This window comes from Vulpes lagopus, chromosome 2 (genome assembly GCF_018345385.1).
Source record: "Vulpes lagopus strain Blue_001 chromosome 2, ASM1834538v1, whole genome shotgun sequence".
Classification (NCBI taxonomy): domain Eukaryota; kingdom Metazoa; phylum Chordata; class Mammalia; order Carnivora; family Canidae; genus Vulpes; species Vulpes lagopus.
The window spans coordinates 169847585-169862949 of record NC_054825.1 but is presented as its reverse complement, the minus strand read 5'-3'; the positions used below and the strand labels follow the sequence as shown (position 1 = coordinate 169862949).

The 15365-nt window shown below is 58.7% G+C and overlaps 1 protein-coding gene across 1 annotated transcript; it reads right to left on the bottom strand.

Moving 5' to 3' along the window:
- Positions 1-534: 534 nt before the first annotated feature.
- On the bottom strand, positions 535-12886 carry PRX (periaxin). The gene is given in 8 exon segments (XM_041746261.1): positions 535-1549; positions 1551-4469; positions 5106-5302; positions 8648-8804; positions 10776-10901; positions 11032-11130; positions 11214-11257; positions 12871-12886. Coding segments are annotated over 5 exon segments (4122 nt in total). The 5' UTR covers positions 10803-10901; positions 11032-11130; positions 11214-11257; positions 12871-12886; the 3' UTR covers positions 535-727.
- Between the last annotated feature and the right edge of the window lie 2479 nt (positions 12887-15365).

The following is a 15365-nucleotide window of genomic DNA, read 5'->3' as shown; positions in this document are numbered from 1 at the left end:
GGGCAGCCAGGTAACTGTGGTGGAGGCTCTGAACCCAGGAGCTGGGAGAGGGAACCAGGAGGGGCCTTCCTGGGTGGGGCCGGGCAGACAGGGCAGTCAAACCAGCCAGACAGGAAAGGGATCGCCAGACGTGGAGGAGCTCTCGTCCTGGATGTGAAGGTGGCCAGCAGAGGGCAGATGGGTAGCAGTTGTTCTGCTCTCTTAGGCCCACCCCACCCCCCAGAGAGGTCCTGGTGAGTGGTTCCCCAGAACAAGCAGAGTCCTCAGCAGACGGGTCTAGCTCAGAGGCCCTTGGGAACTCCAAATGGCTAGGGCAGGACCCTTCCCACCAGCCCACTGCAGATCTTCCCTCTCCTTAGCCTGGGGTGGCCTGATGTCTCCCCCAACACAGGCTCTCCTGAGGCCAGGCTCCAATAGTCCCCTCCTTGGGGACCTCTTTCCCTGTACCCTGTCACCTCCCCGCCGCCCTGTCCCTGCACGCACGCACACACACACATACACACACAAAGGATACAGAACACAAGGCTATCTCGGGATTACTTTATTCACATGCCTTGGCAAGGTACGGGTACTCCTGCCAATGAGCCGGGCACGAGGCCCCCCGCCCTGTCCCGACAGTCACCCACCTCCCGGCCCTCTGAGGGTTAGTGCTAGTTATCTCACACACAAAACAAGGAGGAGGTGGGAACGGGAGGAGGGGAGGGGACTCTCCCTCTGCCCTGCGGCTTCAGACCACTGCAGCCTGAGCCCCCTCCATCCTGGCAGGGCCCGGAGCCCCTGTCTCCGAAAACCCCACACTAGGCAGCCGGACCCTGAATCCACCCTCTTCGTGGTCCCCACTCCCACTCCGGGCCTTGGGGCTTAGGGACACCCGGGGGAAACGGAACTTGGGTGACTTCTCCCCGCTGGGGGACTTGGGGGCTGCCTCGCCCTCCTGTCCCCGAGAGGCCTTGGACGGGGTAGCCAGGCCCACGCGGGGCAAGCGGACTCGGACTCTGCCTCGGCGCCCAGAGGCCCCCTCCCCGCCACCCTCCTCCTCGTCCTCCTCGGGGCTGGGGGAGCCTTCCCCAGTGACCGCCTCGCTCTGGCTGAAGCCCACTCGGGGCAGCCTGAGTTTGGGGCTCTTGGTCTTCTCACCCTCCTCAATGCTCTCCTTGGCCCGAGCCAGGCCAAACCGGGGCAGCCTCACCTTAAGCTTGTGTCCCGCCTCCCCGTCGCCCTCTGCCACCTGGTACTCAGCGTGGCTGCCCACGGCGGGCGGTGAGAGCTCCACATCCGGCAGGGAGAGGTGGAAGGTGCGCTCGGCCCCCGGGGATTGCTCTCCGGGCCCCTCTTCTCCCGCCTCAGCTCTGGCCCCCAGTGTGGGCATCTTCAGCCTCAAGCCACCGTCACCTGTGGCCGCCTCACCCACCTGCGCCTCTCGGCCCAGCCCCACGTCCAACTCAAGCTGTGGCACTGTCACGGCGGGCATCTTGAAGACGCCCTCACCTACCAACAGCTCCCCACCTGCCACCTGGGCTCCAGCCAGAGACAAGGTCACCTGGGGCACCTTGGACCCTGTAGCCTGCTGTGCCCTCTGCCGAAGGGGCCGCGCCCTTGACCTGCTGCCCTGGGGTGGCGCCTGGGCCGGCCTCCCCGAAGCTGGCCAGCTCCACCTGGGGCAAGGAGATGCCCAGGGGCATCCTCAGCGCCCCCTCCTGGCCCTCGGCGCCTGCCTGTCTGGTCGTGGACACTTGCGGGCCTGACAGCCGAACTCCACCAACAGCCACTGCCCCCTCAGCCCTGCCTTCCTCTTGGGCCCCCAGGGTGACCAGCTCCACCTCGGGGATCTTAAGCGGCCCTGCCGTGGGCTCTGGCTTTTCTCCCGGGCTGACGCGCCCACCCTGGACTTCCGCTTCCTTCCCCCGAGCCAGCCCGAAGGAGGGCATCTTCAGCTTAGGCATCTTCACCTTCCCATCCCAACCCCAGCCCTTGGCCTCCAACTCGCCCACCCCTGGCGCTAGTTCTCCCGCCTCAGCGTCCCGGCCTCTGACCCCAAACTTGGGCAGGGCAAACCTGGGCCCCTTGACCTTGACGTCAGCCCCTGCCACCTCCACCTTGCTTGTGGGCAGATGGGCATCCAGGCCGAGCTGCGGGATGGACAGATCGAGGGCGGGCAGCAGGCCTGCTGCCTCTCCTGCCCCTTTGGCCTCGGCTTCAGTCCCCGCTCGGGCCTTGGGGAGTGAGATGGTGAACTTGGACACCTTCGGCTTGGTGGCCCGCCCGGGCGCCTCGGCCTCGGCCTTGGCCACTTTGGGCCCCGAGAGTCCAAACTTGGGCAGGGAGAACTTGGAGGAGGGCTTGACTTTCATCTCCATCTCCTCTAGCCGCCCCTCCACCTCCACCTCCCCCGAGGGCAGCTGTGGAGGGGCGATTTCAACCGAGGGCATCCGAAAGGCCGCCTCCCCGACCCCCGCGGCTCCCCCAGGGCCCTCTGGCCGCTCCACCTTGCCCACGGCGGCTGCTGGGACCTGCGCCTCCGGGCTGAGGACCCTTGGCAGGTCTAGCTCCACGGAGGGCAGTGTGAGAGAGGGGACACCCGCTCGAGCCTCGGGGCCCACTTCCGGCTGCAGACAGGGAAGCGTGAGCAGCTTCCCAGAGACCTCAGCCCCTGCCTCACCCGGCTTGCCTCGTGATGGGGACTCCGCCCTCCCTAGCTTGGGCATGGTCATCTTGGGCAGCTTGAAGCCAAATTCCACCCTCTCTGCCTGTTCCCCTTTGAGCTGCACCTCCGGGGCCTTGGGCAGCTTCACCTCTGGGACCTTTGGCAGATGCACCTCTGGGGCCTTTGGCACCTGTATTTCCGGCAGCCTCATCTCCGACACCTTTGGCAGCTGCACCTCCGGGAGGTGGACATCAGGCACGGCCATCTCAGGCACCTTGGGGAGCTTTATCTCGGGGAGTTTCATCTCGGGGACTTTCATCTCTGAGACCTTTGGCAACTGTACCTCGGGGAGCCGCACCTCGGGCACAGCCATCTCGGGCATCTTCGGGAGCTTCACCTCGGGGAGCTTCATCTCGGGGACTTTGGGGAGCTGTACTTCTGGGAGATGCACCTCGGGCACGGCCATCTCGGGCACTTTCGGGAGCTTCATCTCAGGCACCTTCGGGAGCTTCATCTCGGGGAGCTTCATCTCTGGAACTTTGGGGAGCTGTACTTCTGGGAGCCGCACCTCGGGCACAGCCATCTCGGGCACCTTCGGGAGCTTCATCTCGGGGAGCTTCATCTCTGGAACTTTGGGGAGCTGTACTTCTGGGAGCCGAACCTCGGGCACAGCCATCTCGGGTACCTTCGGGAGCTTCATCTCGGGGAGCTTCATCTCTGGAACTTTGGGGAGCTGTACTTCTGGGAGCCGCACCTCGGGAACGGCCATCTCTGGCACCTTTGGGAGCTTCATCTCGGACACTTTGGGGAGCTCCACCTCTGGGAGTTGCACATCTGGGAGGGCTGCCTCCGGCACCTTCGGGAGCTTCACCTCAGGAGCCTTAGGGAGCTTCACCTCAGGCCCCTTCGGCACCTTGACCTCGGGGGCCGAGACCCCAATGCCAAAGGAGGGCATCTTGATGGTGGGCAGCTTCAGCTTGCTCTCAACAGCAGCTTCGGCGGCAGCAGGCCGGGGCTCCAGCAAAGAAAGCCCGAAGGTGGGCATTCGAAGTCTAGGCCCCTTTGCCCTGGCCTCGGGGCTGTCCTTGGCCACCTTGGCCTCAGCAACTTCCTTTGCTCGAGCCCCAAAGCGAGGGAAACTGAGGCGGGGCATCTTTAGGGCCACCTCAGGTGCCTCTCCTCGGGCCTCCACCTCCACACCCGGCAAGGCCAGGTCCACCCCTACGGTAGGCGCTGCCACATCCAGGGTGGGCACCGTCACTGCCACAGCCCCTTCCCTGGTTTCCAGGCAGGGGAGCGTGGGCAGGGTGGGTAGCGAGGGCAAGGTGGGCAGCTCCACTTGGGGGACCTGGATCCCTACGGCTGTGGGCTCCACAGCAGGTGCAGCTGGGGCACCTAGTCCAAGGGTTGGCAGGTGGAGGGCCACCTCTCCCAGCCCCTTGGGGGCTGAGACCTGGGGGACACCCACCTCGGCACCTGGCAGCCGGGGCCCAACCAGCTCCACCTGGGGGGCTGTGAAGCGGGCTCCTGCTGCCACCTCAGCCTCCACTTTGGCTTTCCTTGGGGGAGGAGCAGCAGCGGCCAGCCGGGCCACCTGGGCCTCTTCCGCCACTTCCCGGACGCGCAGCCGAGGCAGCTGGAGGCGCCGGCGGGTTGGGGCAGCTGGGACAGGACCCTTGGCAGCCTCTGCTTTGAGGCCCCGACGCAGACGGGAGAACTTGGGAAAGGAGAATTCGACGTCAACAGGGGCCAGGTCTGCAGGGGCCCCCAGGGCCCCGGGCATCACCATCTTCTTCTTCTTCACAGGGGACAGACTCTGGATGTTCTGGGGAGAGAGGAGAGATGCGGGAGGCGGTGGGACAGTGGGAGGCTCGGGGTAGACGGGGGAACCCCATCTGGTATTGCACCAGGCTGGGGATGTGTTGGATGAAGCATCTTGTCCCCCAAATACCAGCCTCCCTTCCTTCCCGTCATTTCACCATTACTGCCCCCGTAAGGCAAAGTCGTTCATTTAAAATCTGACAATGAGTCAACAGGGGTGTAGGAACTGGAATCCAAGACTTCTAGGTCCTCATCCAGGATTTTCCCCCAATACCTTCATTCTAGAGATGGGGAAACTGAGGTCCAGAAAGGGAAAGAAATTTGTCCAGGGTCGCTCAGCAGTAAGTGAGCAGGACCCAGGTTTGAACCTGGCCTCCCTGGTTTGGAGTTGCCTGGTTCACGACCACGGGCAAGCCTAGAGCTGATGCCTCTGCAAAGTGGGTAAAGGACAGGTCTGACATGGGTGGATCCCCTTCCCCAGGGAGAAATTTAGGGGCGGGAACAGAAGGCAGAGGGTGGGATTAGCGTTGGGTTAGTGACAAGACAGAGGCTGGCCCACGGTGTGGAGGAGTGGGGCTCATGGCGCTGAAACTGCATCACTGGGGCCGTCCAGAGCCGAGGCCGGGCTAAGCACGCGTACCAGCTTGGCCACCTTGGCCCGTGGGCCCTTGATCTCGTAGCCGGCCACGGTCCCAGGCCGCAGCGCCAGGTCCCCGGTGGGCACAGTGCGCTTCAGGCAGAAGGAGACCTTGTAAGGCTCGGCACATTGCAGCAGGCGTAGTGCGTCCTCGTATTTGAAGTTCTCGAAGAACACCCGGGCGCTCAGCAGCTGGTCCCCTGCAGGCGAGGTGGGGGTGGGCAGGGCGTGGGCATCTCCTGGCTCCATCCAGGTCTGGTGCCACCCACTTCCCTGGAGCTAGCTCTGCGAGGCCCAGCCCCAAACCTTGGCCCCGCCTATCCCCCTGTCCCCGCCCCCTGCACCGACTTGAGAAGCAAAGATCCCCCCAGTGTGAGTCCAGACACTCTAGAATGAAGCCCCACCCCGTGGCCTTAGCCCCGCCCCCGCCGAACAGGACCACGCCCATTCAAGCCACCGCGTCCACTGCCTTTCCACTTCCCTTCCCCGTTCTCAAGTTTTAAGACACTGACTTTGTTTCCCCGTACTGAGAGGACAGAATCAGAAAAGAACTTCCGGAAACTCCCACATCCTTACTCGCGCCCCTGCTCCTCTGGCTATTTACTCCACTCTCCACCTGTTCCTTTCTTTTCTTTTTCTTTTTTTTTAAGATTTTATTTATTCATGAGACACACAGAGAGAGGCAGAGACACAGGCAGAGGAAGAAGCAGGCTCCATGCAGGGAGCCCGACATGGGACTCGATCCTGGGTTTCCAGGATCAGGCCCTGGGCTGGAGGCAGGTGCTAAACCGCTGAGCCACCCAGGGATCCCCTCTCCACCTGTTCCTGAGGATGAACTCTCCCCACTTCTACCTCAGCCAGCCTTTCCACCGCCTTCCCGGGGACATCCTCCAGCAGTTCTCCCCTCGCTCCCCACATCACCAATTTGTCCCTCTCTTCTATGCTATTCCCAGCAGCATACAACATACCATTATCTGTCCCATAGGAAAGGTTGTCTTGACCTCACGCCTGGAGCTCCTGCTCCATTGATCTGTTCACTTAAGGGTAAATGCACTGAGTTGCCTAGCTGCATTACTTCCACTTCTCCAATTACACTTCTGACACCCCCTCCCAGAACCTTGAACTGCTCCTGTCAAGGTTCCATACCTCTGTGTAGCTAAGTCCAATGTTCAAGTCTCAGACTTCATCTGAGTGGACCTCACAGCCTTCAACCTAACGTCACTCCCTCTCCTTTATCCACTTGTCTGGCTTGGCCTCCAGGGTGCCACACACTCTCTAAGGACCTCTCTGGAGGTTTCTTCTCAGCCTCCTGGGATGGTTGCTCCTTATCTCCTGGATCTCTTAACAACACACTGTCCCAGGGCTCAGGCCCTGGACCTCTTCTCATCTCCATCTACATACTACACTAACCCCCAGAGGAAGCTCATCCAGATTAGGAGGTTTTGTTTTTAGGTTTTATTTATTTATTTATTCACAAGAGATACAGAGAGAGAGACAGAGACACAGGCAGAGGGAGAAGCAGGCTCCCTGTGGGAGCCGAAGGCAGATGCTCAACCACTGAGTCATCCAGGTACCCCCAGATTAGGAGTTTAAAGACCATAAAGGGCTGACAACTTCCAAGTGTCAGCCCAGCACTCTCCCCACCATCCTAGACTCATATATCCATTTACCCCTCCACCTCTTCACCTTAGCGACCACTCTTGGTCTCACTCCAAACAAGCTCCAGCCCCAGTGTGGTCCATTTGGGGAACTACCAACTCCATCCTCAGGTCAAGAATCCCTGAACACATCCTGACCCTTCTCTTTTCATCACACCCCATATCCAGTCCTGAGGCCGCCTCCTTCAAAATATATACAGAATTTAGGGCAGCCCAGGTGGCTCGGCGGTTTGGCACTGCCTTCAGCCCAGGGTGTGATCCTGGAGACCCGGGATCAAGTCCCACATCTGGCTCCCTGCATGGAGCCTGCTTCTCCCTCTACCTGTATCTCTGCCTTTCTCTCTCTCTCTCTCTCTCTCTCTGTGTCTCTTATGAATAAATAAATAAAATCTTAAAAAAAAAATTAAAATATATATATATATACAGAATTTAAACCTTTCTCTTCATGTCCATTAACAGTGTTTTGGTCCTAAGTATTACCATCTCCTGCCTGGATAATCAGAGTAGCCTGTGTGTGTGTGTGTGTGTGTGTGTGTGTGTGTGTGTGTTTAAAGTAATCTCAGGGCACCTGAGTGGCCCAGTCGGTTCAGCAACTGCCTTTGACTCAGGTTATGGTCCCGGGTCCTGGGATCGAGTTCCAAGTTGGGCTTCCTGCTCAGTGAGGAGCCTGCTTCTTCTTCTTCCTCTGCCCCTCCCACTGGCCCATTCTCTCTCAAATAAATAAAATCTTTTAAAAAGGTAAGATGGTCTTTACACCCAACGTGGGGCTCAAACAACCCTGAGATCAAGAGCCTCATGCTCTACTGACTGAGCCAGCCAGGCCCCCCCAAAGTAGCCTCTTTGTTGGTCTCCCTGCTCCCCACCCTGCCCCCTTCTTTCTACTGCTAATACAGCATGCTGGTCAACACAGACAATTCACAGTCGTCCTCCACTCACAACCCTCCCAGATTAAAAGTCAAAATCCTCACTATGGCCTATAACACCCTCTGAAAACTGCCCTGTCCTGACCTCTCTGGCCTCATCTCTTGCTCTCCTTTTTTCTCTGGCTCTACTGCATCTACACTGGCTTCCTTGCTCTTCCTCCATCAAGGGAGGCACACCCCAACTTTGGGACATTTGCACTGGCTGTTCTCTCTGCAGGGAATGCCCTTCCAGATGGCCACATAGCTCAGTCCCTGTCCTCCACCAGGCTTTCCCTCCCTTCCTGGCTCACCCTATTTAAAAATACAACTGTCCTGCTGGCACCCATAGCGCACATTGCCTTCTAACTTACTATGTATTTTACATATTTTCCTGAAATACGTCTCTCCCTACTAGAAGTTAAGCTCCGTAAGTGCAGAGTGTGGTCTGTTTTGTTCACTGCAGTAGCCCAAGCACCTAGAATAACATCTGGAAATAGAAGGCACTTAGTACATATTTGTTGCATGAATAAATCACATCGGCCTCATGCCTGTCACCCAAAATATCCCTGACTTACTAAGGCTCCCCTCCACACCTCCTCCAAGTTGTGTTAACTCCACCTCTTTTCTCCCGCCCCAGCAACAAAAATAATAACTGGTGCTTACCATGTGCCACTTAGCTATGCGCTAAGTGTTTTCAAATACTGACTCATTTAACTCACGTAACAACCCTACGAGGTGAGTACTAGAATTATTCCCCTTTGCAAGATGAAGAAAAAACCAAGGCACAGAAGACCACAAGCTAGTCAACTGCAGATCTGAGAGTCAAATCGACACAGCCGGCTCTGAGCCACTGCAAGCCCCACAAGAAAAGCTCCGCCCCAACCATTCCCCCGGCCTTCCGGAGGCCGGCCACGCCCGGGACCCCCGCGCCCGGCCGACCCCGCCCCCTGAGAAATGCCGGGTCCCAGGCTCCCGCCCCGCCCACCTTCCTGCAGGCTGAGGCTCCTGGCCGCGGGCGAGTCCTCCCGAAGCTCGCGGACAAAGATTCCCTCCTTGCCGCCGCCTGCGACGTTGATGCCGCTGACCCCGGTCTGCGCCTCGGTCTCCACGATGATCTCCACCAACTCCGCCCGCCTCAGCTCCTGCGGAGGGCAGCGAGGGGTCGCCAGGGGGCGCTGGGGCCCGACCTCGCCCACAGCCCGGCATCGCGCTTAAAGGCGGCTCTTAAACGGGTCCTCCAGGTGCACGTCCCTGAGCGCGGCCCGGGCCGGCCCCGTGGGCCCACCCACCCCGGCATCTTCCCTTGAAGGAAGCGCGAGGGCCGCCCGCTCTCTCGGACCCGCTGCTGGGCTCAACGGTTCGGTCCGCTCTTGGGCGGGCGGGAGGCCCGGGGGCCGCGTCGAGGGGGCGGGGCGAGGGGCGGCGTAGTAGAGGGGGCGGGGCGAGGGGCGGGGTAGGGAGGCCGGAGGGAACCCGAGTAGTGAGAGGCGGGCCTGATGGGGCGGGGGCTGTGCCCTCGGGGGGCGGTGTCCTCGGGGGCGGGGCCTCTCTGGGGGCGGGGCCCGTCCGGGGGCGGGGCTACGGGTTTGGCGCGGGATTCGACGGCTCTCGTGGATCTCGAGCTCAGGCCACAGAGGAGGGGCCAAAGATCTGAGAGGGGTGTGGCTAGAGGGTAACACAGAGAGGTAAGGGGGGGACCCATAGTCTACCGGTGAGATTGAGGTCTGGGGAAGAGCTTTAATAACAGCAGAACAAGGGGTGGGGTGAGGATGGGATTCGGAGGCTAGACCTTTAAGTGGTACAGGATGGAGGGGTGAGGGTGAGACTGCGCTCTTGGGAGGCTTGAACGTGTGTGAGACTGTGCCCTATTGTGGACTCTGTGACCCCAAGACCTGCATAACGCCTTTGGGAGAGGGAATCCAGTGAAGGGGGGTGCGTGGGTAATGAGTGGTGGACCGGCAGACGTGGCATTCCTGGTATTCACTGTAAATGGTGCTGACCTGGCCCTGGCCCAGCAGCGCCCTCCGGGCTTAGAAAAGGCAGTGAGAGGTCTTAGTTCTACAGCCGCCTGGGAGCTCCATCTGCTGTGTGTCTCTGGGGGAAAACTTTGCCCTCTCTGGGCCCGTTTACCTACTGTAAAGTCGGGTAACATGATTGTACTGGAAGGAGTCTCTGAGCTCTGAAAGAACAGGGATCCCAGAGGATGCTGTAATGGGCAGGGCATCAGGGATGGCATAGACTGGAGTTGAGCCCAGGGCTTGGAGAGGGGAAAGCAGGTCTAGGCCGGCTGTGGCCCTGGGACCAGAGGCTGGGAGGAGCATGTTGCAAACAGTTGTGGTAGGCGCAGCAGGGAACACCCTGACCACCACCACTCCCCTGAGGCCCTGTGCTAAGCAGCATCTCATTTCATGCTCCCTCCAGCTGGGACAGACACAAAGGTAAAGAGAAGCGGAGCCATCTGCCTAATGCCACACAGCAGAGTTAAGCAGCCGGGCCTAAGCCCCGGGTCTGTGACCTCAGAGCCCATAGGCTTTCCTGCAGGCAGCAACCTCCTTGCACTTTACCCAACCCCTCCATCCTCCCACCTGCCAACCCTCAGCCTCAGCTTGGCTAGCAGAAAAGTGGACCCACTCTGTGCCTAGCGTGGGGCAGGAAGCAGTCAATGACAGTCCGCTATTTCCATAACAGTGACCATTGTCCGGACCGTTGTCCCATTTCACCAATGGGAAAACAGTTTGAGAGGTCAGGTCCCCTATTTGAAGCGGTAGGGTTGGGATTTAAGCTTATGGGCTCAAAGCTCGTGTGTATAACCCCCTATACATCCTGCTTCTTCCAAAAAAAGGTTTTCTAATTTCTTTAGCCCATTATTAATATAACTCCATTATGCCCCACTGAATTAGCTGCTTTCATTCTTAGTCTGTACCAGGCACTTTTCCATATGTTAAAATTTTTTTCCTCATGGTGACCTATCAAATAGGCAGCCACTGTTGCTATTTCTGTTTCACAGATGGGGAGACTGAGGCACAGAGAAACCAAGAAGTGTCTTTCTTGCTCAGTCTGCACCCCCTAGCCAGGGTCCCCACATTTCCCTTGCAGGATATGTGGGTACTCACCTCAGCACTCCGGCTCCTGGCCTCCATGGCACCTCTGGGAGTCACCTGGGCCCCAGGCTCCTGCTTCCTCTCCCCCTTCTGCTGCAGGACCAGCTTCAGTTCTGCATGGAGCAGCTGCCTCTGAGCCTGCGAGGGACAGGGATGGAGGCTTGAGGCCAGGAGAGGATGAGCGGTGAAGGCGGGCACAGAGGGAGAGAGAGAGGTCAAGATGGGAATCAGAAGGGGAGAAGGGGCTCCCCCACCCCTGTCCTCTCACCGCTGCCTGGGCACAGGCACCCCCTCCTAACAGGAGCCCAGACTGGGGTACCGCACAGTCGTCCGCAGGGTTTGCACCCTTCCTCTGGGGTCTTGCTGCCTGCCAGGAAGAGACCAGGGTGTGAGGCTCCAAGCTGGCCACAGAGGGGCAGGGAGGGGCATGTGGCACCAGCCAATGCTCACCTCAAGGTCACCTCCAGCTCCTTGGGCCTCCTGGGTCCAGGGGTCTAAGAAGAAAAACCATGTGCATTACCATCAGCTAACCCCACCCATTGCTTCCTGAGTGCCTGACCTTCCTGTACTCTGTCAATATTCTATCCCCATAGTGCAGAGTGCAGCTGGGGAATTGAGCCCTAGAAGACCTTTACTGGACAACAGTCAAGCCAGAGTGGACCCCTAGAACCGCCCGACAGCAGAGCCCCTGAGCCAACCACTTGGGTCTACCGAGAGAGCCAAATGCATTATAAAACAAACATAACTAGGGGCACCTGGATGGCTCCATGGTTGCGCATCTGCGTTTGGCTCAGGTTATGATCCTGGGGTCCTGGGATCGAGCCCCGCATCAGGCTCCCCACCACGGGGAGCCTGCTTCTCCCTCTGCCTGTGTCTCTGTGTCTCTCATGAGTAAAGAGATAAAAGCTTAAAAAAAAAAATCATGGGATGCCTGGGTGGCTCAGCAGTTGAGCGTCTGCCTTCGGCTCAGGGCATGACCCTGGGATCCTGGATCGAGTCCCACATCAGGCTCCCTGCATGGAGCCTGCTTCTCCCTCTGCCCATGTCTCTGCCTCTGTGTGTGTGTGTGTGTGTCTCTCATGAATAAATAAATAAATCTTTTTTTTAATTTTTTTATTTTTTTTATTATTATTTATTTATGATAGTCATACAGAGAGAGAGAGAGAGGCAGAGACACAGGCAGAGGGAGAAGCAGGCTCCACGCACCGGGAGCCCGACGTGGGATTCGATCCCGGGTCTCCAGGATCGCGCCCTGGGCCAAAGGCAGGCGCCAAACCGCTGCGCCACCCAGGGATCCCTAAATAAATAAATCTTTAAAAAAAAATCATAACCACTCTCATATACTCCCTGGGGGGCGGGGCGGTGGGATCACCTCAAGTTTCTGGGCCTCAGCTTCCTCGCCTGTAAAATGGGGAGAAGGAGAGCACCTACCTCATCAAATAAATTAGTAAATATAAAATGCCAGGCACTCAGAGGGGCTTCAGAAGCACTGTTACTATTACTGAGAACTTCCTGTGGTCCTGATCTTGTGTCAAGGTTCCACAGGGTCATCCACTGCACTTAAGCCTCCGAACACTCTTGTGAGGCCAACACGATTATGGAGACCATTCTAGAGAAGAGCCGTGAGGCTGCAAGAAGGGAAGCCACGGATCGTCACAAACGGCTAAGCCAGGATTTGAACTTATCTGAGAGTTCCGGCCTCTTACACGGGGGATGATAACTAGTGGGTATTGAGTGGTTATTCTTTGTCAGTCCTATGCTCTGGCTCCTCCCTGCAGGAAACCCTCGCCTCTCAGAGAGGCCAAGAACCTCGTGTAAGGTCACACAGCACAGTGAGAAGGAGGCAGAACTGGGATCCCCATGCAGCCTCCCCATCAGGCCTGAAAGGGGAATGGATACCGTCTCTCCACCACCCCCCACCCAGGCCAACTCTGGCCTCGTCCTCCCAGCCCCCACCTGGCATGCCAACCCGCCAACCCCCACTCTACACGGAAAGGTCAGGCCTCACGCGGCACATTCCCTCAAACAATGGCCTGTCTGCTGCAGCCGGTCACATTCCGCCCCTGCCCACCCACCCCCAGCCGCACAATGGCCCTTCATAACCCACCACTGGCCAGGACAGAGGACACAGGGACCCCTCAGTGGTCCAGCTGTACCCATTCCACTGGTAAGGATTGCACAGTATCAGAGGGCTCCTCTCTGGCCCTCCTAGGAGTCCTGGTCTTCACGGCCTTCCCCGGCCTCCCCTCTGAGCCCTCAGCTGCTCCGGGTCAGGTGGGCTCCCCCATCTGTAGCATTTCCTCCAGAATGCTTGCCCCTGTAGGTCTCTGAATCACCCTCAATGTGGTGGCTGTTCTAGGGTTGGAAACTGAGGCTCAGAGAGGGGAAGAGACCTGTCTGGGGTCACACAGCCAATACCCTGCCCTTGACCCCAACCCTGTATGTGAACTTGCATTGGTGGCCCGGAGCACTGGAGGAGGCCCAAGGAGCAAGACAACCGGAGCAGGGGCTGGGCTGGGAAGGGAGGTGGGGACTGAGGGTGCCCAGAACAGGCATTTTCAGAGGCACCTCATTGGTGCCAAACCTGGGCTGGGCAGACACCTCGTGGATGTGGCCTCAGTACCCCATCTTACGGATGAGTACATGAGGATTAAGATATCACAGTGACAGAGTTGAGTCTTGAACTCAGGTCTGAAAAACTGAGTCCCTGATGCCACATAGCATCCTGAGCTGGAGGTGGGAGAGCCTGGTACTTGTGGGAGGCAGTGGAGATGGACAGGAGGCTCTCCTGGACAGCAAGCTCCCTGTCTCAGGCCAGGGCGGTGAAGGTCACACCCAGAGGCTGGCACAGGAAGCTTAGCCAGGGCGGGAGCAAGAGAGAGTGCCCTCCTCCCTCATCCTTGCCCAGGGCAGCCGCCCAGCCCAGGTTATATTTAGTCCAACTGTGCCCTTCCTGAGCCACAAACTCAGCTCCTGGGGTGGGGTGGGGGTGGCTTCGGAAGGAAGCCCCCCTCCCAACCCTGGGCACTCTCTGTTCCCAGCTCTGCCCATCCTACTAGACGGAGGGAGGAATGGGGGAGTTGCTGGGGATCTCTGACTGTGTTAGGGGAAGATCTAAAGGGGTTCCCCTGGTGAATTAAAGCCAAGCAGGACCCTCCAGATGCCAACAACCATTCTTGGGTCGTTCCTATGGCACTGCCCTGGTATGCTCCTCGGCTTCCAGAATTCTCAGAGTCCCCATTTCTTGCGCATTTGCTATGCACAAAGATTTTTGCCTACCTTGACTCATTACGTCCTCACAATCCCTCGCTGAGGAAGGCACCACTGAGATTCCCATTTGAGATACCCAGATGCCCTTCGGAGCCTGCTGAGGTGAGGGCCTGTCTTTTGGGCCCTGGGCCGGTCAGCTGAGCTGGGCTGGCTGAGGAACCCCCCAGTTTTGTCCCATTGCACCCTCTTTTCCCCTTGGCTGGTGCCAACCCTATTTAGGAGCTCTCCCCATTCAGAGCCTCAGCTTTCCCAACCGCCAGTGATCTGGTGCCCTCAGCAGTGGGAGTGAGGGGTTGATTCGTCTGGGCCCCTAGACCATCTGTGAGCGGAAGGTGAGGCGTTCTGGCGGTGGTCTCCCAGCAGCCTCGGCCGTGGTCAGTCCCTGCTCTAGCACTTCTCAGGTTTGAATACCTGGGTGAGGTGTTTCACCCCTCAGGGACTCAGTTTCCTCTGTGAAATGGAGCCAGTTAAGAGTGGCTTCAAGGTGAGAGTGCCAGGTGCCTAGAATAGTCCCAGTATATAGTAAGTGCTCAAGTAACGTACGAATTGGAGGCTTGACTATGCATCTCAAAAGTGGCTTGTGTTCAGCTTTCGCTCAGTGGTGACCCCACTTTCTCTCTTACCCAAGGGGAACTCTGGGTGAGGGACAAATCCAGCTCAGGCACTGGCCTCCTACCAAGATCAGTGCTCCCCACCCCAGCACGCTGCTCCAAGCCCCAAAAGCCTGCTCCACCCTAGGAATCCTTCCCTAGCTCTTTGTAAGCAGCAACTCATCTACTCTCCATCAGCCCCGTGAGGTGGCCTCCATCAGCCCATTTCACAGATGGGAAAGCAGAGGTACAAAGGGTGCAGTATCTTGCCCAAGACCACATAGCCTGAGAGAGGGAAATATTGGGATTTGAACCCAGGGTCTATGCCTTTGACTCCTATACCACACTGCCTCCTGAGCCCCAGGTATCTTCCCAGCACCCCCCAGCACCTCCCAGGACCCTGAGTCTCATTCCCTCTGGCTTCTCAGCCTGGCCAAGGATCCCCGTAAGACCCGTTGATCTCTTACCACTAGGCCTCCAGACACCTCGAGAGCTCCCGGTCGTCTGCTCAGCCCCAGCCCCAGGCAGGGGGGGAAAAGGAATGGGGAGGGGGAGGAGGGGGAGACCCCAGCCATTGGCTGCCGAGGTGTGACATCACCAGGGAGTGGGTGGTGGGGAAACAAACACCCCCCTTCTCCCAGCTATATCCACCGGCAAGGGGTGGGGAGCTGAAGACCATAAGAAGGGACAGCTGCAGCTGGGCCTGGGCTGGGACCTCCACTGGGAGCCTCCTTCCAGGGAC